Genomic DNA, 22,071 nt, shown 5'->3' on the forward strand with positions numbered 1-22,071 from the left:
AGGTTACTAACCAGGGAACCAAAATCAGCAGGCAAGTGTAGCAACCTTTAATTTTTGCGATTCAAATAGCCTAGGGCAGTAGTCGCTTATAGATAAGTAGCAGCTTATCTATGAGTTACATTTAAAAAGCTTGGATGAAAAGCATAGAAAGAATGTTCCGTTTCTGTCTACCTTCCCCAGACAGTGATAATGTATTCTGTTCTTTGTGTCTCACTCAATGCTGAGCAGTACACAATGGACACTCAAATGTATGTCAATTCCATTTTAAATTGAAGGACATTCTGTCACGTGTCAATAGTTTTGGTTGCTTTTATGGTAGCTTCTTTCTCTGAGCTTGTAGGGGAGTTCAAAAATCTCACTGGTTTATTAAGAAGAAGTGCTCTAATATTTGAGCATATTGAAGAAATAATTATTACATCTGATCCCAAACTCTTAGTTTGAATGAAGATTTACAAAATGATGAACCCATTTTTTTTTGGCCAAAGTATCCTCTTATCACAACTAAGAAATGTAAGATATTAAAATATATTAAAAAATACATTAAAAATACATAAAAGTGCATAAATATACATTAACATATAATCAGAAACTTACCCTCTGAAACATTTGAGGTGGCCATATTTCAGTAGGGCAATTTGGCAATACTTATTAATATTTTAGATTTCACATGATTTGACTAAGTCACTTACTGCTAGGAACACACCCATTGGTCCCATGCATATACTACAAAAGTATATATACTAAGATAAATATGAAGGTGTTTATGGAAGTGTAGGTGTAAACTAAATGCCTAAAATTAGGATAATAGTTAAATCCAATGTAATACACCCATATTGGTATAAAACTATGCAACCATTAAAAAGATGAAGTAGATATGCATCTATCAATATAGAAAGATAGTCAAAGTGTATTATGAAGTGAAAACAGCAAAGTACAGAGTAATATACATCACATGTCCTATTTATGTGCATATATTTAAAGAACATGCATATGTATATGTGTAAGGTAATGTACAGAAGAATTTTCCTTCCATTGGATACCTATAAGATAAAACAGTGATTATGTGTGGGGACTGATTCTGGCTACAGGTAAAAGAGAAATCTGGCCTTGTATTTTTCTTTCTTGCCTGTTTAAAAATTTCAAATATAAGCACGTGTTGTTTTTATTTTTTGAAAGTCAGCAGAAATTTTCTGGTTGATTATATTATAAACCTCTTAATTTTCTTCTTCATACATTTTGATACAATTTAAAAATTTTTAAATGTTTCTTTATATCAGAGAGAGAGAGAGAGAATGAGCGGGGGAGGAGCAGAGAGAGGGAGACACAGAATCTGAAGCAGGCTTCAGGCTCTGAGCTGTCAGCATAGAGCCCGACATGGGGCTTGAACTCTCAAACTGAGAGATCATGACCTGAGCTGAAGTCAGACGCTTAACCGACTGAGCACCAGGTGCCTCACATTTTGATACAATTCAGAACTTAATAAATGTTATCAGATAAATAAGAGGTGGACTAACCAAATAAATTACAAGTGCTTTAAAAGAAATCCGAATCTCAAAAGGTGTAATTTTTTATTTCAGTGAACTGTTATAACAAACTAGAGGTAAAGCAGTTATGCTACAAACCATCACTCGTGAAAACAATGGAAGACAATTAGACAAGCTCATTTCTAAAATCTATCAAATATCCTTAATTTGACAGAAAATTTAAGAACAGTTATTACAAAATGGCTGTAATTATGGACTCACATTATTATATTCCTATTTCATAAGAACCAATTTCTAAACTGTTTCCCAGACTCCATTCAAAAATATTTACTCATTATATGCTATGCTTGCTCTCATTCTTCTTAATGCTGAAATGAATAAAACAGACAAAAGAGATCAACCACCATGCTGTTTGCATTCTAAGGAAGAAGGAAAGGGGCACCTGGGTGGCTCAGTTGGTTAAGCAGCCAACTGTTGATTTTGCCTCAGGTCATGATCTCACAGTTCATGAGTTCGAGCCCTTCATCGGGCACTGACAGAACTGAGCCTGCTTGGGATTCTCTCTCCCTCTCTTTCAGCCCCTCCTCTATTCACTCACCCTCTTTTTCTCTCAAAATAAATAAATAAACATTTTTAAAAAGAAGAAGGAAAAGGGGAAGAGGAGATATTTATTTAAACTTCAGTAAGTAAGTTTAAGTAAACAGCAGTGAAGGAGGGTGGGAAACACTGGTGGAAAATTGCAATTTCAAAAAAAATGTTCAGAGATCTGATTTTATTTGTAGGATGAAAAGTAACTAAAGTCATATTTTTAATTTTTTTTAATATGAATAGCCTTATTTAATATCAAAACATATTTTTGGTCTTCACATGATCCTCGCTTCTACTTAAGAGCCCCTAATTTTGAAAAATGCATAAACAATAGCTATAATTAAATTTGTTGCACTCTTAAATGTTATTACTAACTTGAAAAGCTAATTTTTATTGAGTGATGATTCCATGCCAAGGATTGTCCTAAGCACTTTACATGAATTTTCTTACTGAACTCTAGCAAAACCCTCATGAACAAGGGAGAGTATTATTGCTGTTTTACAGATGACGAAACTGAGACACAGAGAAATTAGGTGAATGCCATTTTACCTCTTTAAATGAAAGTTACAGCAGCATTTTCTATATATACTTAATCATGTTGCATGTTTTGTGAGAGATACTAAGATCAACACAGCTAGGGGCGCCTAGGTGATTCAGTCAGTTGGACGTCCAACTTCAGCTCAGGTCATGATCTCCCAGTTCACGGGTTCGAGCCCCGCATCAGGCTCTGTGCCAAGAGCTCAGAGCCTGGAGCCTGCTTGGGATTCTGTGTCTCCCTCTCTCTGCCCCTTCCTCGCTTGTGCTCTCTCTCTCTCAAAAATAAATAAACATTTTTTTTTCAAAAGAAAAAAAGATCAAATAACAACACTGGGAGCAGAAGTGGTTTTGCAAATTCCTTTCAATAGCTCACAGATCGTCAAGGCTCCACAGCACACAGAGGGGAACCACTGGTCAAAGTTTTCTCTGGCATTCAGTTACATCTGGAAAAACCCTCTTGTGGCCCGGGTGGTAGAGTTCAAAGCAACTAGATGTTCCAGTTACACAATCATTAATGTGATTAGAAGTTCAGTGAAAGGGTGCACCTCATCCAAGAATGAGGAGTCTTCGGCTCTTAGTTGCCATGTAGTCTCAACATTATTGTACCTCCTTAAGCCCCAGTTCATTATCCAGAAAATGAGGGGGTTTAACCTGGAGATTTCAAAGATCCATTTCAGCTCTAACTTCTGTGACTCCATAGGTAGAGACAGTTAAACATTGAACTCTCTTTAGCAGGTTTCTAGGATACCAAGAAATTAGAGGTTCCAGAAAAATGCTCCAAACTCCTCCCCCAGTCCAGAAAAGTATGAAAACTTGCCACGTAATTGAGGGTACTGCCCACACAAAATTCCATTTTGGAATGAAGTGCAATACAAATGTATATACTGCAACACTTTGTCTTATAGCCTGTCACTAACAGCTCAGAGAAAGTTGCTAGTACTGGGAGTTGTAACTATGGGAATATCCACTCTAAAAATATAAGTAGGATCTTAAAAAAGAAAGTAGGATTCGTAGTCATGAGCACGGGGATTTATAGGTGTAAACTTGCGTTAAGGTGGGGCGGGGAGGCGCAAATAATTTCTAAGATCATAGCTGAGTCTGTAACTGAGAGTGACTTGTAAAGTTTTACCCCCAACAACTGTTTGATATGTATTTTATCATTCCCCTTCAGGGCTTAGAGGTTTCAAGGCATGGCCAGACACTCCATCTTATATTTCATCCTCCTGAGTGCTCTGATTGACAAGTGCCAACCCTGTTTCTGTGATCATTACCCATGGAGTCAGTGGTCCAGCTGCTCAAAAACCTGTAATTCTGGAACCCAGAGCAGACAGAGGTGGGTGCGAGCTATGAAGATTGACTTTGTGCCATGGGAAACCTCACAGACTTAGCAATATCAAAAGTGCCACACCAAGCAATGAGGAAGAAAAAAGTATATCTCAAAGTAAGAAATCATGGGATTCGATTTGGATGGAATTTGAGGTCTTTTCCACATACGGTTGAAAGGAAGTCTGCATTTGTTCTCTCCATAAAATCAAGGAGCTTCGAAGAAATTTAATTAAGAATGTGTGCAATATTTTCTGTTGACTATTTAACTTGCTAAGAATCTCTACTCAAGCCTTTTTTCAATCAGTGTATAGCTCCACTTGCCTACAGTTAGTGAGTTAATTATGGAGAATTTTCTACTCATTAAACTGAGTCTAACAGGACCTCAATTGAGCAGCGCTATTAGCTATTAGCTTGATTGTCAGCAAGTAGAAGAAGGCAGGAAAACCGTGTTTAATTGAAAACATTTGATAATTCAGTGTTCTCACCGATTCAGACTACTTAGCCCCCACAGTTTCTTTAAAACTGTTCAATGTTTCTGTTCCATGAAGATGCTCACATGACTAGGGAAGAAAGGTATATATTTAATGTGCTTTAATCATTATAGGTTTTTAGAGACCTATTTTACAAAACTCTTTTTACATGCGCAGTGTGAGTCTCATTAAAATCACCAACTGACTCCCCCAATAAACCATCCACTAAGTAGGTTAAAGCTTTAATAGTCCTTCACTCAAGAGTCCCTCAGTAGCTCTCCACTGGCTACCAAATAAAGCACAACAATACACCCGGCTCTTCTCCACCAGCACCACCCGGGCCCATCCACTAGCTCCCCCATGGATGCTTCCTGTTCTTCCACCTGTAATCTTGGCATGTGCCTTTCCCCCCGCATACACTGCCCTTTGATGCCTGGAGGTGTCACATGAATTTTTCAAGATTTATCTCTCCTATTATTTTTCTCTTTGGATCTTTGGCCTCACAGCACTCTGACTCTGTCTCAATCATTATACTTATTACACTGTGTTGTCATAATGTAAGGAATTTGCAGAAACTTTCTTCTTTCTTTTCTTTCCTATCCAGTCCCTTCAGAGACTTCCATGAGGGCCAGCTTCATGGATGTGTTTCCTATGCAGTCACACAGGACCACACTTAGAAGGGCTCCATGCTTGGCTTAATGCGCTGCCGTCGCTGTCTCAAAATTCCTAATAATGTTTTAACAAGAGGCCCCTCATTTTCATTTTGCACTGGGCCCCAAAAATTATGTATCCAGTCCTGAATGCTGTTAAGTGGTAAGAACTGCACAGATGCCAACCTGCCTGACTTTCCAAAACAATTTCTTTCCTTTTATTCATCGTGGTCAATGCTCAGTGGTATTTTTCTTATGGGGATGGAACCACAGTGAATATACTCATTCTAAGCAGATCTTTTCTCACTATTACAGAAAAATAGTAGTTGATCAGTACTATCTGGATAACTTTTGTGACCAGCTTTGCACTAAGCTGGAGACTAGAGAATGTAACCTGCAACGTTGTCCTATCAACTGCCTCCTGGGAGATTATGGACCATGGTCAGCCTGTGACCCTTGTGTCGAAAAACAGGTAGGTGACCCATGGGCATCTTCAGGAAATCTGAATCACAATAAAAGATTTGGATGACCTGACAGGATCAACAATCACAGAAATGCTCAATTTCCTCAGTTTCTGAAAATACACCATTCCAGCTTCCATTGAGGGAAAATTCCATTTAGCAATCTTTCAAAGGAAATTCTACCCCCAGTATTGATATTGTTCTTATTGAGCTCTGGATTCCACTGCCTGTTCCCTCTGAGAGCTCAGAAAGCAAAAGCAGGTGCTAGAAAATGGGGATTTCAGTCCAAAATTTAAAATCAGACAAATGAGGGACATTAGATACACCCACGTGGCTCCATCGGTTAAGCATCTGACTCTTGATTTCAGTTCAGGTCATGATCCCAGGGTCATGGGATCAAGCCCCAAGTCAGGCTCTATGCTGAGCATGGAGACTGGAGCCTACTTAAGATTCTCTCTCTCTTTCTCACTCTCTCTCTCTCTCTCCCTGTCTTGCACATGAATTCTCTCTCTCTCTTAAAAAAAAAAATGAGAGACATTAATCAAAAGACTGACTCCTGGCCCTGCTTCTAATTTCCCTCTCCCCATGGGAAAGTCCCTCAATTTGTTTATTGTTTCCAGCTGCAGTATTTACTCACTTCAGCTCATTCCTGTAAGGGCATTGGCCCACAGAAACCCCAATCAGAGTGGGTGCTCAGCAGTCACACATTTGGGAAGAAAAAGGAACTCATTTGTGGAGCACCCACTGTCTGAGGGAAACTGTTCTAGGCCCTTATATCACCTTGTTCACACATGAGAGTGTGCTTTCCTACCCATTTTACAGATGAGGAAGTTAGAGCTCATTAGGAAATAAGTAATTTTCCCAAGAATATGCCTCTGATGAGTAGAGACACTATATTTTGAAGCTGAATTTTTCTGACTTCAAAGTCAGTACTTTTTGATCTTGTCATGTGTCTATCCTTCCCTGACTCCCTGTTTTATTACTCACCATTTAAAATCCTTTAAAATGTGGAGAATATGTCAACCTTGTTTTCCATGTTGACTTCCTTATGCAAAAAACAAAAACAAAGACAAAAACCCCAAATCCCTTCACATTGATCACTTCACACTACCTTTGAGATATAAAAATGCTATTGTTACTCCCTGGAAGATTTACTGCATGTGAGACACTCAGTAAATATCTGTGCATTTGATTTTGATATAATTTATTCTCATATGGTTTCAGAGTTAGAAGTCTTAGAAATCTTTGGTCCTGCTTTCCCATTTTACAGTTTGGAAAACTGAGGCCCAGAGAGGTGATGACTTTCCTCAGGGCATGCAATAATGGAACTGGAAAATTCATTACTTAATTTAGGAAACATCACTAGAGGAAGAATATATATAGGCTTTGACCCTGACTCAGAGTTCCTCACCTTTCTCTCCTTTCCTTTCAGTTTAGGGTTAGATCCATCTTGCGCCCCAGTCAGTTTGGAGGACAACCATGTACTGAGCCCCTGGTGACTTTCCAACCATGCATTCCATCTAAGCTCTGCAAAATTGAAGAGGTTGACTGCAAGAATAAATTCCGCTGTGACAGTGGTAATGTACTATAAAAAAGGTTCAGTCTCCACTAAAAATGACTTGACTAAATAGTTATTCCAATTGACTACCAGTAAAAGCCATGATAGAGAAGTCTAACCATATTTTAAGTATGGCAAGACAGGGGAGTTATGGTACCAATTGCCAAGCTATTCATGTATGAAATTATAGCTTTCAAGTTATAATCACTTTGACCATTTCCATGATCCATTTACTCTTCAAGTACTGATGCCCAGGTCCCTACACTGTGATAAAGCAGGATGAAGAGAGGAGGAGGAAAAGGAAGAGAAAGTAGATACTTGTAAAACTCAGCTATTAATAAGCACAAATCCATAATCAGAATAAGCAGCTGAAAAGAATTACAGATATAAAAGATCTTCAATATAGTTTATTAAGATAAGAATATTAAGATATATCAGGGGGATGACTACAGATGATGTGACAGATTTTCTTGGGTGGTCCATTGAAAGGCTCCAAAGGTAATTCCAAAAGGAAGACTGAAAATGATTTAAATAGTGGCAACACTCCCATCAAGTCCATTACTCATTCAGATATTTCAGTTTCATTAGATTAGATTTCAAATCTTGAATATATTATTTAATCATATGTATCCTCAATAATTAACAGCTCTTTAACACCACCATTTTGAACACTTTAAATCTGATTTCTGCAAACTTTTTCAGTTAAGGTCCAGACAGTAAATATTTTAGGCTTTTTGGCCATACATTTTTTGTTGCAACTACTCAACTCTGACATTGTAGCATAAAGCTGCCACAGACCATATATAAACAAATGGTCATGGCTGTGTTCCAATCAAATTTTATTTACAAAAACAGGCAGCAGGTGAGTTTTAGCCCATCAGCCATAGTTCACTCACCTCTTATCTAAATAGTCAATTTGACATAAAAATTGGAATTCAGATGAATAAAATCCATATAATTTTTGTGTACTCTGGTACACAATGACAAGTAAAGTATTTATAACTTAAAGAGCAGATTTCAAATTCCATAGAAAATTGACCCAGACCTTAGATCTAACATTTTCCTCCTCTTGATCCTTGCTTACTGCCTTCAGCTTTGCTGGCCTCTTCAAAAGTTGGACAAGAATGATGGCATCAGGATTTTTCTTCTGTGCCATCCCCCCCCCCCACACCCGCCAAAACCTGGGATATGAGGATGGCACATGGGTAGGAAGACACACTTCACAGCTACATGCATAAGGTCATGTCACTAGTTGACAAAAGAGGGAATATGGAAAAAATCTTGATGGCAATGACTGAGCAGAATACAGACTTAGGTATTAAATCCAGAATATTAAGATAAAGATTTAGAACTGAGGTGCAACTATTCGAAGCTTGAAGGGTAGTTTTGGAACAAATTACCAGAAAGAACTCCTTTCTTCCATGGATGTTAAATCTATGAAATTTACTACAAGAGGGCTTTGTTTAGGTCAAAATATTCACAAGTTTGAGAAGGCTTTAGATACATCCATGAGCCACCTATTCATAATAAGTGATTTCAGGAAAGCTAGTGGGGTAAGGACAGGTGATCAACAGTACACCCACAGCAAATGATAAAAATGGACTATTAACATGCACGTGCCATGTTTGGTAAGCTGCTCCTACCCTGAACTCTCTTAGTAACCCCTGAGCTGCTGTCCAGATGCCTTCACCAGGAATCCCTAGATCTTCCCATGATCCAGCCACTAAGTGGCTAATCCCTGGCACAGATGTGGTTGGCATCCATTTTGATTGGGTGGTGCCATGGCCTATTGGTTGTTAAATATTCCACCGAAGATTATATACCACTTTGCTCTTCTAAAACCATACGTTAATGCCACTCTCAAAGAGAATAAAAGATTAGATGGACCATTATTTGACTCAATAAGATGTTTGGCCTTCAATTAACAAAGAACTGTTTATTCTAAAGAGAGTTTCCCCATAAGAGACTCCTAAAAACTGAGAACAAACTGAGGGTTTATGGGGGGAGGGAGGGAGGGGTGGGTGGGTGATGGATACTGAGGAAGGCACCTGTTGGGATGAACACTGGGTGTTGTATGGAAACCAATTTGTCAATAAACTTCATATAAAAAAAAAAATAAATTATACTATTGTGAAAAAAAAAATAAAATAAAAGTGAGACTAATAAAAAAAAAAGAAAAGAAAAAAATAGCTAAATTAAAAAAATAATAAAAAATAAAAAAATACTTTTAATAAAAATAAACACTTAAATAAAAATAAATTAATTAAAAAAATAAAGAGAGTTTCCCTCTTCCCTTTCTTCGCTCATGATTGCTGTTCAGAGTTCTCCAAGACTAAATATATGATTTCAATGCATACATGGATCTTTGAGAATTACCCATGAGGCTAATAATCCCCATGCACTATGCCAACTCCTCTGTCAAAATCCTAATTTTAAGCGTAAACACTAGAGAATTTATAGCTCATTATGCATATAACATACCACTGCAGTAACACAAATCAGTTCAAGTAAATAGGAAAAATATGTACGGTTTCTAAATGATGCACAGCCCTAGGTGCAAGTTTATGTACACATGCATTGGCTAAAGCACGCTGACTTCTGCAAATCCTGCACTATATCAAACTGCCCTTCACCTTTCCCATTCCTTTCCTGGTATGAGATATATTTATGGCTCACAGTATCTCTCCCATTGTGCTTCCTATCCCATTGAGTCTCTGTGGCCTGGAACCATTCTCAGCTGTGTACTATCAGATCTATATCGCTCACACCACCCACCCCTAAATATCACTCAAAAGATGTCCTCTTGCTTTCATCCCTACCCTTGCTAATAGCTCCTCTTCAGTATCCCCAGAAGAACCAAATGGATAGGTTTTCTTATATTCAAACAGATCTAGTACCCTACTCACAAAGCTAGGCTAATGAGAACTATATCCTGCAGGTATATCCCTACCTCTACCTGATAAAATGGGATTTCCTTCTCCTTTTACTGTAACCAAATCGAAAATTAGCTTTTGCTCAATTTCACTCAATTGCAAGTGCGAAGCTCAAAACTTTTAAAAAATGTAATATTTGGGTTTTGTTTCCTTTGGACAAAGCATCTATATTTCAAACTAAATTATACATTCTGTTCTGCCCTGAAAAAAGCAAACAAACAAAACACCAGAGATGTGCTATTTTAAAAACAGAGTATCTTTCAGGTTATATCTTGGGATTCACAGAAATTCAATTTTCTCAAAGTATTCAGTCTTGTGTGACTATGGTGCTCATAACAATAATTGTTTCTAATCATAGTCCAGATACAGTGTAAAATGTTGAATAATCAAAGAAAGAGACTTAATTACTTTCATTTTTCTCTACCTTCTTAGTGAAGATTATTTACCGAAAGAGTTGAAACTAAGTGCTTTCTGGGTAACTCTCTAGTAATAAAAAAAATTAAATTCAACAGAATATCCAATTTCCCCAAAGCATTTCAGTTAGTCAAAATAGTCATGCATAGCTGCAGGAAGATGCTCGTCACAACTTAAAGTAATTAACCAGATCATCTTGAGGAAAACATTTAATTTAATCTTGTCATCAGTGAGACCTGTACATAATTGTACAGACGCCAGAATCCCCGATTCTATGCCAAAGGCTAAGGGACAGGAGAGGGGCTGTCATTGTACATAAGGCATTTCAATTTCTGTAATATATACATATACATGGAGTCCAAGGATCCTTATGATATTCGGCAAATTTTAAAAGGAAGATAACTATCTAAGTACATGGGGTTTGTACTATTTTGTAAATTCACTCACTTAATCTGCTACCTAACACTGTAGTACCTAGGCATTTAACTTATTCAAAAACTGAGATATAATAAATTTTATGTTCTTGAACATAAGATTTAAAAAAAATCATGTAGCATGACTCTAATGTGTCTGGCTTCTCTCACTCAACGTAAAAATGTAGAGATACAGTGATATTATCGTGTGTATATATTAAATTATAGGGGTTTTTTAAAAATAAAAACAGTGACCTTGATTTTGTTCTGAATCAAAACAGAAGTCTGAACTTACTGTTGATTTTCTCCTACAGAACATGATCTCTGCAGCAAGTTCACTGTAATGAGAATGGGATCCAGCACTACCTCCCTTATTTAAGACAATTAGCCCAATGGTGACTAAGTAATTCTAGGGTGACCCTGTAACCCTAAAAAAAAAGGGAAAATAGCAGCTTAGCATCTATTTCCATATTTCCTAAATCTGTATCAAAAATAATGAAAACTTTCCCTCACAACTCTCCCTTGAAACTTAAAGCACTCACTCATTTAAGATCAATGGATATTTTCTCAAATAATCGTTTGTTGTTAATGTTGTTTGCTTTTCTTGACTAGGCCGCTGCATTGCCAACAGGTTACAGTGCAATGGAGAAAATGACTGTGGAGACAATTCGGATGAAAGGGATTGTGGAAGAGTAAAAGCACGGTGCCCACACAAGCAACCCATCCCCAGTGTACAGTTGATGGGCACTGGGTATGTAATGTCTTTTTATCATTTAAGGGAGTAAAGTCATCTCTGAATGAATGCTCTGGAAGTAGCAATGAAAACAATGAGAAACGAGAAACATGATTGTCCACCTTCTTCATCAACGTCTCATGACTCCTACCAGCCCTGTCTCCAATGCTTGGCTTCTGGCTCAGGCAGTATGTGGACATGGTCCTCACTCCTAGGGAGCAAAAGAATTTAGCGTTTTCACAATTAGTCTGTACCAGGCAATGCCACAGGCTCTTCATCAACATTGTTTCCATTCTCATATATCCTTCAGACAGGTCTGGAGTGAATCAGGCAAACTGGTAGGATGCCAGCCATTCTAGAAAATACTAAGGTAGATTCCTGGGGCTAGGTCTTGAATGGGTGAGTAACCAATCAAAAATGCACAGTTTCCTCATCTGTATGTTGGATGACTACAAGCTGATTTGAAGTTCTGTCCTAAGAAGTACTAATTAGATAGGACACCTGGGTGGCTTAGTCAAGCGTCCAACTTCGGCTCAGGTCATGATCTCTCACATGTGAGTTCAAGACCCAAATCAGGCTCTGTGCTAACAGCTCAGAGTCTGGAGCCCGCTTCAGATTCTGTGTCTCATTCTCTCTCTGCCCCTCCTCTACTTGTGCTCTGTCTCTCTTTGTCTCTCAAAAATAAATAAAAAAAAAAAAAAAGAAGAAGTCCTAATTAGAGTTGATTTAAGTGAGAGTGTGTCAATACCATCTTATCGATGTGCAGAAATGGTTTTCTTCTTTTCTTATCCCTGGAAGAAAACCTTAGCCAAAAACTCCCACTGATAATGGAGAAAGAGGGTATCAGAAAAGTATGCTTGTGACTGTCTTGAAACTCAAAACACTCAGGAAGGAAAACCAGTCTGCAAACATGAGAGGCAAGCCCCGAGTCAATAATGGGAGACAAAGTCAGAAGGAAAGGAGTGAGGTAAACATAAAAAAAGAAAGGTGATTTATAAAAACAAACAAACAAACAAACAAACAATGGTAAGAAAAGAGGGTAAGAGGTGAACCGAACATGGCTAAGGCACCCAAACTTCCTCTCACATGAACTATGTGATGCACTGATAGGTCAGGACAGTTTAAAGGCGGAATCAAACCTGCATAGTCACCTGTCCTACTTGCTCACCTTACAAACTAGGAAACTGAGACTCAGGAAGGTGAGATAAAATGCCCAAGTCTACCAGCTAGTAAATGCTGACACAAGAATTAAAATCCAGATTTCAAAACCCAGGTTATTCCCACCATTACATTCTGATTTAGGACAGTATCCACCTTAGAAATGAGAACATACTGGAAGAAATGTCAGTAGACCGGGCAAACCTCCTTCCAGTCTTTGAATAGTACTCAGCAATTCTAACATTCCTATTTTAGGTCATGAGGACATTGGAGGCTTGGCAAGGAATTCTAAATCCATTGGACCGAGCCAATGTCTCAGAATACTTTGGGAAATATAAGACAATGAAAACAGAACTAAACCTTAGGTGGAAGTATAAGGAAAATCAGTAAAGATAATCTCCTGTACTCTCTTTTTCCCATCAATTTTGGGCCAGAAAGCAAATAGTTTGCTATAGGCTTTTATTGCTTTGTATTAGACTCTTAAGTCTTCAGTTATGCAGCCAGACTTGTATAATATGAAACCTGGAGGCACCAAAGACAAACAGCAGTAGTTGCAAATACAACCTTATTTGAGTAGAATGAAAACCAGAAGCTAGTGAGCCAAATTCAAGGATAGAAGTAAAATGGGGAGCAACTACTAGCCTGGAAGTAAAGGGATCCAGGTTCTAGAGCTAGTTCTGCATTAACTCATTACATTGTAATGAAGTTATTGAATGTTTCTGGGTTGTTGTGTACATTGGATGACTACAAACTGGTTTGAGGTTCTGTCCTTAGAATTCCTAATTAGAGTTAATTTCAGTGAGAGTGTTTCAATAGCATTTTCTTATCAATGTATAAAAATGGTTTCCTTCTTTTCCTTTCCCTGGAAGAAAGCCTCAGCCAAAAACTCCCACTGATAATCACATTTTTTAATGTTCTGATTGATGAGGGGTGACATTACAAATTCACCTCTTGCTCAGTTGGTCTAGACTCTAGAGTTACAGATGGGGAGGACCACATGCTATGTGTACTTTGGCAAAAGGACCATGCGGCCCTCTGCCAACCAGAGCTGTTGTCCCAAGGTTTCTCAGAAATGAGCAAAACCTGCTGCTCGGGGACAGCCAGTCCTCTCCTCGCCTCTCCAGGGACTGAGAATTTTGAGAGCTGTTTACTGGAATCTCTTTCTAATCTGCTGGCCTTAGAATCTCTGCCCCCTCTCTAACACATTCCCACCCCAAAACAGTAGCCTCCTAGGTAGCCATACCTCTTCTTTTTATGTTTGTTTGTTTGTTTATTTATTTATTTATTTGAGAGAGACAGACAGATAGAGTGTGAGTGGGGGAGGGGCAGAGAGAGAGGAGGACACAGAATTCAAGCTCTGAGCTGTCAACACAGAGCCTGATGTGGGGCTCAAACCCATGAACCACAAGATCATGACCTGAACCAAAGTTGAACGCTTAACTGACTGAGCCACCCAGGCACCCCAGCCATACTTCTTTTGAAGTAGCATCTCCCCAAGAAAGAATTTAACAAGACATATCAACATTCCTACATTGCCAGCAGCAGTCACCAGGTATTAAACCTGAAGCAAGAATCAGGCAATAACAGCATACTATTTGTTTTTTCTTAGCCTCAGTCTAGGTACAAATGCATACATACACACACACACACACACACACACACACACACACACGTACACACATGCATATTTACATTATGTGTGTATATATAATTTTTAATTAAATTTTAAAAGTTACAAAATATGACACATAACGCCAAACTAGATAAAAACACTTTAAAAACTTAAAATATGAAAGAGTATGGTGTATTTGAAACACCAAAATATTTAAAGCCAAGTTAAATACCGCAGAAGGAGGAGAATGAATGAAAGTGAAAATTGCTACATAGTTGAATTAACTCCTAAAAGATTCCTCAGGATGGCCCTCATAGAACCACCTTCATCAAACTATCTTTGGGCTCTCTGCTGCCTTTATAGATTCCTCATGACCTGGAGCCATTTTTCTCAAGCCCTTTCTTGTTTGCGACAAATTCTTAAGTACATTGTATGAAACAGTATAAGGTCTGATACCATCTGTCTAAAGATAGTGTCAAATCCCACAGGTTAATGGCTTGGTCCCACAAGACCACCCCCCTCAGATGCTAATCATAAGTTCTAATTGTCACCTATGATTCTGACACCTAGGAAGTTTTCAGGACTCCCTCCTCTTTGATTAATTTGCTTAGAATGGCTCATGGAACTCAGTAAAACAATTTACTTACTATTGTTAAAAAACAAAATTCAACTGAGTAAGTGAAGATCTAATTGGCTTCATTCAATGATTCATGAATCAGACAGCATCCCGTCTAGCAGATAGAAAGGAGCTCTGAGGAGCTATACAAAATGGAAGACTTTTATGGGCAGAAGGAGATGGAGCAAGGAAGTTTTTGCAAAGAGTGGATCATTTCAGGCAAGGTCACTTTCCTATGAGGGAAGGCAGGGGTCAATCAGGCAGATTAGTTCACTAGTACTGACCAGGTAATTCCACATTGCTAGTTTAAGGCCACATTCCTAGGAAGGTAGTTGAGAACTGCAATAAGATTAGGCATTCAGTCTTGGTTTGCTGACATGAAGCTTAGCCCAAGTGACATCATTTTGTTGTTTCTTTTTTTTTAACACTGTTTACAAGTTTATGATAAAAACGATATGAAAAGCAATACAGATGAACCTCCAGTTGGAAGAGATGAGTAAGGCAAGGTATATGGGAAGAGGCATGGAGCTTCCATGCCCCCACCAGGGAGGCCACTCTCACAGCACTTCCATGTGTACCAACTGAGAAGCAATCTGAACCCCATACTTGTGAGATTTTTATGTAGGCATGATCCATCATTGACTCCATTTCCAGCCCCTCTCCCCTCTCAAGAGGTGGGAGATAAGGCTGGATATTCCAAGCTTCTAAAATGGCTTGGTTTTTCTGGTGACCAGCCCCTACTCAGGAGCCTACCAAAAGTCACCTCATTACAACAAAGACACTCTTATCACCCAGGAAATTCTAGGGGATTTAGGAGCCCTGTGTCAGAAACTAGGATCAAAGACCAAATATTAGGGAGTGCCTGGGTGGCTCAGTTGGTTAAGCGTCCGACTTTGGCTCAGGTCATGATCTCACGGTCTGTGAGTTCAAGCCCTGCACCTGCTCTGTGCTGACAGCCCAGAGCCCGGGGCCTGCTTCAGATTCTGCATCTCTCTCTCTCTCTGTCCTTCCTCTGCTTGCACTCTGTCTCTCTCTCAAAAATATATAAACATTTAAAAAAAAAACCAAAAACCAAATATTAGAACAAAAGATGCTCTCAGTGCTCTTATCACTTAGGAAGCCCAGGAGCTAGGGGCACAGATCATTACATATATTTTTCTATTATCTCATCATATGTAATCCAGCATTATCAAACTTTTTGACACAAAACTTATTTTCACAGAATACATATTAATATCTATACGAATTTATAAATATATTAGCATCTTCTTTTGGTAGTTCTATTTAATTTTTTTTCAATTCAAGTTAATTAACATACAGTGTGGCATTGGTTTCAGGAGTAGAACCCAGTGATGCATCTATTACATATGACACCCAGTGCTCATCCCAACAGGTGCCCTAATTAATGCCCATCACCCATTCCCCCCACCCCATAAACCCTCAATTTATTCTCTGTATTTAAGAGTCTCTTCCGGTTTGCCTCCTCTGTTTTTATCTTATTTTTCCTTCCCTTCTCCTATGTTCATCTGTTTTGTTTCTTAAATTCCACATATGAGTGAAATAATATATTTGTCTTTCTCTGACTGACTTATATTGATTAGCATAATACACTCTAGTTCCATCCACATTGTTGCAAATGGCAGGATTTCATTCTTTTTGATCTCCAACTAATACTCCATTGTATATATATACCACATCTGCTTTATCCATTCATCAGTCGATGGACATTTCGGCTCTTTCCATAATTTGGCCATTGTTGATAGTGCTGCTAGAAATATTAGAGTGCATGTGCCCCTTTGAATCAGCATTTTTGTATCCTTTGGGTAAACACCTAGTAGTGCAATTGCTGGGTTGTAGGGCAGTTCTATTTTTAGTGTTTTGAGGACACTCCATACTGTTTTCCACAGTGCCTACATGCATTTGTATTCTCACTAACAGTGCAAAAGGGTTCTCCTTTCTCCCCATCCTCACCAACATCTGTTGTTTCCTGAGTTGTTAATTTTAGCCACTCTGACAGGTGTGAAGTGTTATCTCATTGTGGTTTTGATTTGTATTTCTCTGATAATAAGTGATGTTGAGCATCTTTTCATGTGTCTGTTAACCATCTGGATGTCTTCTTTGGCAAAGTGTCTATTCGTGTCTTCTACCCATTTCTTCAGCAAATTATTTGCTTTTTTAATGTTGAGTTTGAAAAGTTCTTTATAGATTTTGGATACTAACACTTTATCTGATATATCATTTGCAAATATCTTCTCCCATTCTGTCAGTTGCCTTTAGTTTTATTGATTGTTTCCTTCACTGTGCAGAACTTTTTTATCTTGATGAGGTCTGAATAGTTAATTTTTGTTTTTAGGAAATCCAGTGGCATCTTAGAGAAGTTTTTCATCTACCACAAAACAATTTCTTAAATTTCTATAATTTACTAAATACTTGATTTGTGCTAATATCCTTGAGTTCCCTCATTTGTAAAATAGGGGAAATAATTATATCTATATCTACATCACATGATTATCACAACTATTAAATAAATATAATAGTGACATTAAATATAGATCAAATAGTGCATGACATGTCTACTATATACATACAGATATACATACATACATATAATAAATATATATGTATATTTACATATACTATATATATTTACATATACTATATATATGTATATATATGTAAGTATACATATATAGTAAATACATGTGTAAAATATACATATAGTAAATACATACATGGGAATAAATAAATGTAAGCATTTGTTGAATAAATTTTAAATATTATTACAGGTATTAAAAAACAATATTACAATTTTATTAAAATATTGTCATTAATGTTTAATTACTAGCTCTCTATAAGAATTCCTTTACTGTATCATACTGAAGGAAGTGAACTGAGAATGACATTAATTATGTAATAATATATTTTACAATCTGCTTCCAAAGTTTGCACCGGTTTTATAAGTCATAAAATAAAATAAACCTAATTTTTTTTTTCATGCTAAAAGCCCAGAATAATTAAGTGAGTGGAAAAGGGAGGAATCTAACTGAGCCAGAGGGGCCGAGTTTTGGCTTCCAGCAATTTCTGGATGCCTCACCATAAACGAAAAAAAAAAAAAAAAGGCGGGGGGGGCTTTTCTTGAAGTCATTTGTCATGAGTCAAAAATGTCTAAGAAAGGAATTTCTTTCATATAAGCACAGTAAATTTTAAAGATTGCTCTACATGTATTGAATTCTTGAAAATTACTTTGTTTCCAGGTTTCATTTTCTAGCAGGAGAGCCCAGAGGAGAAGTCCTTGATAACTCTTTCACTGGAGGAATATGTAAAGCTGTCAAAAGCAGTAGAGCAAGTAATCCATACCGTGTTCCAGCCAATTTGGAAAATGTCAACTTTGAGGTATGACAGGCTATCATGGCGGCACCCTAGTGCCGATGGTGATGATAAGCAAAATTTCCAATGAAAAACTACTGATGAATGAAGGGACAGAATACAAAGGTAATGAACATTTTATATCACCTATTACGGTTGATTTTTAATCCTTCCACAACTCAATGAGGTCAGTGTTATTGTCATCAATTTACAGATGAGAAAACTAATGTAACTAATTTGCCCATAGGCAAACAGCCAGTAAGTAGTGGATTAGAGATTCAAGCCCAGGCTTCCCAAACTGCAGAGTCCATGCTTTCTCCAGTAAACATTTAGATGTACCATATCCCACACAGATAAATGGTTTGCTTTATTCAGAATTTCCTCCCACCAAAGCTACTTCTCTCAGGTAACCACAACACTCAGACATGTAAGAGTGCCTGTCTTCTTAAAATATCAAGATGAAGCTAAGTGTAACAGGGGTAGTTCGTATCTTTCTTCCTATTTTACTAGTTGATTTGCTTTTCTGTTTTCCTAAGTGTAATGAGTGATATGCTACATACTCGCAGAATCTAGCCCAGTGCCTTATACATAGGCTGTCTACATTTGTTGAACTAAACAGTCTATTTCTTAAAAAAAAAAAAAAAAAAAAGTGTAGGGGGTGCCTGGGTGGCTCAGTTGGTTAAGTGTCCGACTCTTGGTTTTGGCTCAGGTAATGATCTCATGGCTTCATGAGTTCCAGCCCCACATTGGACTCTGTGCTGGCAGTGTGGAGACTGCTTGGGATTCTCTCCCTCTCTCTCTCTCTCTGCCCCTCCCCTACTTGTGCTCTCTCTGTCTCTCTCAAAATAAATAAATAAATAAATAAATAAACTTTTAAAAAAGGAGAAAAATTTTTTCAATTCATTTATTTTGAGAGAGAGAGAGAGAGCATGCACATGCGTGTGAGAGCAGAAGTGGGGGAGAGAGAGAGGGAGATTGGGAGTCTCAAGCAGGCTCCACACTGTCAGTACAGAACCCGATCAGGGGCTTGATCTCACAAACCATGAGATTATGACCTGAGCCGAAATCAACAGCCAGATGCTTAACCAACTGAACCATCCAGATACCCCATCAATAACCTATTGCTTTTAATTTATAATAAGAGCAGAGGAAATATGTGATTTTAATGGTAACATCCATGCATACAAATTTGACATGTTTGAGAGAATTTCAGGGAGTCTAATGATTTCTGAGACTACTTTATGGATAGTGTGATTTCAGCAAAAGTCATTCAATTCTTCCTTTAGAAAACCTTTTACATATAACAAATACCAGTAGTTTTCCAATTTGATCAGCTTAATTTAAAGCCATCTAATATATATTAGTGGGCATAGGAAATGTCCTTGGGGACTAACTGCCAAATTCAAATACCTTTTGGGAGACTGACCCCAAAAAAGTCCAATCTCTGCCTGCAGATAGAAGTGACATGGCTAACAAGTGACATGTGACCAGGTAAAGAAACTCCCCATTATCTCCCCACAGATCCAGAAGATGCTAATTCCGGGGGTCCACCACCACCAAGGGAGGTGGAAAAGGTCTTGCTGGTATGATAAATAGGAAGTCAGAATAGATACCGTTCCAAAGAAATAGTAATTCGGTCAATAATAACATTACTCTTAAGATGCATTGTATTGAGGGATGCTTGGGTGGCTCAGTCGGTTAAGCATCCGACTCTTGGATTTGGCTCAGGTCATGATCTCACAGTTTTGTGAGTTCAAGCCCTGCATCAGGCTCTGTACCTCTGTCCCTCTCCTCTCTGCACCTACCCTACTTGCGCTGTCTCTATCTCTCCTCAAAATAAATAAATAAACTTTAAAAAAATGTATTGTATTGAATAGGCTTTAGAGACAGAGCTAAAACCCAAACGTTTACATATAATACTGTTATACTGAACCTAAACAATCAATCCATATGGTTACTTTTAAAATACAGTGATCCCTCCCACCCAATACTTAGGTATTCTCAGCAAGCATCTATTTCATGCACTTTTACAAGTAACATGTTAAACTCAGCTCATGAGATGAGGGCAAATTTGTTATCTAAACTTTGCATACTTGATAGTTTTGAAGGTGTTTGCTTGTACTGTCTTACTCAATTCCCGTAACAACCTTCCCAGAAAAGTAAAAGATTGTTTATATCCATCTTACTAATAGGAGATCAAAGTTAGATAACTTTCTCAGAGTTATGCAACAAGTAAATGGTACGGCTCTTAGTGCACTGCTGCTGAAGCTAGATGAGCCCTTGACCGTAACAGCAAGAAAGACATTAACAACTGTGCAATGCATGCCAGGTTTGAGTACCTTTCAAAACTACCATTTAAAAGGTATCACCTGTGAGGTTCATGAATGATGTACCAGAGCCAGCTCTTCCAGCTTAAAAGAGCCAATCCTTAAATTGTTGGGAACTTCGGAAGCCAATTGGTAAACATAGCCATGACTGAATATTAGATATATAATCTTACAATTAAATAAAAATATGAAAAGCATAGGTGATAATTACCCAAAATTTATCAGTTCTCCATTATTTTGTTACATTTTACCATCGATGCTCTTGAGGTTACTTACATCTATTGAATCTATGTTACAAAAATGCTATATAATAATTTGCTGCTGTGCATCTCTTTCCGAGTTTGAGTTAAGGGGCATCACACAGGCCGCTGGGATCAGCTATGATAGGAAAACAAAAGGCAAGTGCTGTAGTAAATCACAGGTTTTCCCCTTGCCAGAGAGCTGGTTTTTAAACATTCACCAGCAGACGACTGGATCCACCCACATAACTTGGTAACCCAAGTCTGGATGGCTAGTTACATCGGGTAATACAGCCTGAAAATCCTCATCCAGAATAAAATAGACTCATTTCATTGTCAATGTAGATCTAAAACTTGTCGAACTTCAAGAAGCTACCTGAGTTGATCTCTAACTATATGTTGTTGAGTCTTAGGTACTACTCAACTGCTGACGAAGGTCATGGTGATATTTCTTCAAACAAACGTTTGGGAATAACCAGAGTCAAGGTCACAAGAGAGTGGTGGACTTTTCACTGGTCCCTGTATTACTTCGTTCATGCTGTCAGCAGATAGCTGTGCAAATGTAAGCTGTATCTTATTGAGAACAATAGAGGAGGAGAAATTCAGCAGGCATCTGACTTCCCTTCTCCCATAGTATTGGAGTTCATGAAGACAGGTGAAACAACAGGTTGGCTGGTACACAAAGAGGCTCGTGAAAGGAAGGGAAGGGAAAGCTTTGACTAGGAAGTCAGAATAGAAGTCCATAGGAAGAATTCTTCCCCTCAGGGATCTCCCAGCTGCCAAGTGCAGAGCTCTGTCACCATAACATCCCTGCATCAGTCCGCAGAGTTGCACCACTTACTCAGGAATCCTCCTCTCTTTTTCTAGGCGGTGCTGTGTGCTAAGCATTTGCTGTCAACAGCAAACTGCAGAGTATGGTTACTGCTAGACTTTGATTCTTAACAATACACTGGCCTACCTAGACAGGCCCCTGGCTGCATCCCAAAGCCTAAAAATTTTCATAGCTCTGCAGTCCCTCAAATCCTCCCCGAATCCCATGTGAAATTCACAACTTCAGGTTCTGTCTCTGACCCTCATAGCACAGGAAGTCAGTTGCCACTGGTCTCCATTCCTCCAGTCCCTCTTATCTCCTTCTGCTCCTCCTTACAAACCCATCTCCTTTCTTCAAACACAAAAGTAAGCGTCA

General features: G+C 38.2%; 1 protein-coding gene across 1 annotated transcript in view; it reads left to right on the forward strand.

Annotated features, from left to right (window-relative positions):
* Nucleotides 1-3,799: 3,799 nt before the first annotated feature.
* The window catches only part of C6 (complement C6), a 62,544-nt gene continuing 44,272 nt past the window's right edge, over nt 3,800-22,071 (forward strand). The window contains exons 1-5 of the mRNA XM_047073822.1: nt 3,800-3,942; nt 5,371-5,527; nt 6,949-7,093; nt 11,447-11,585; nt 18,208-18,346. Coding sequence (XP_046929778.1) covers nt 3,800-3,942; nt 5,371-5,527; nt 6,949-7,093; nt 11,447-11,585; nt 18,208-18,346 — 723 coding nt within the window. The remainder of the gene's footprint in view (nt 3,943-5,370; nt 5,528-6,948; nt 7,094-11,446; nt 11,586-18,207; nt 18,347-22,071) is intronic.

The sequence above is a fragment of the Lynx rufus genome, unplaced genomic scaffold (genome assembly GCF_022079265.1).
Source record: "Lynx rufus isolate CCGP_SWC_20201006 ecotype Redwood Valley unplaced genomic scaffold, mLynRuf1.p SCAF_1, whole genome shotgun sequence".
In the NCBI taxonomy this organism is placed as follows: Eukaryota; Metazoa; Chordata; class Mammalia; order Carnivora; family Felidae; genus Lynx; species Lynx rufus.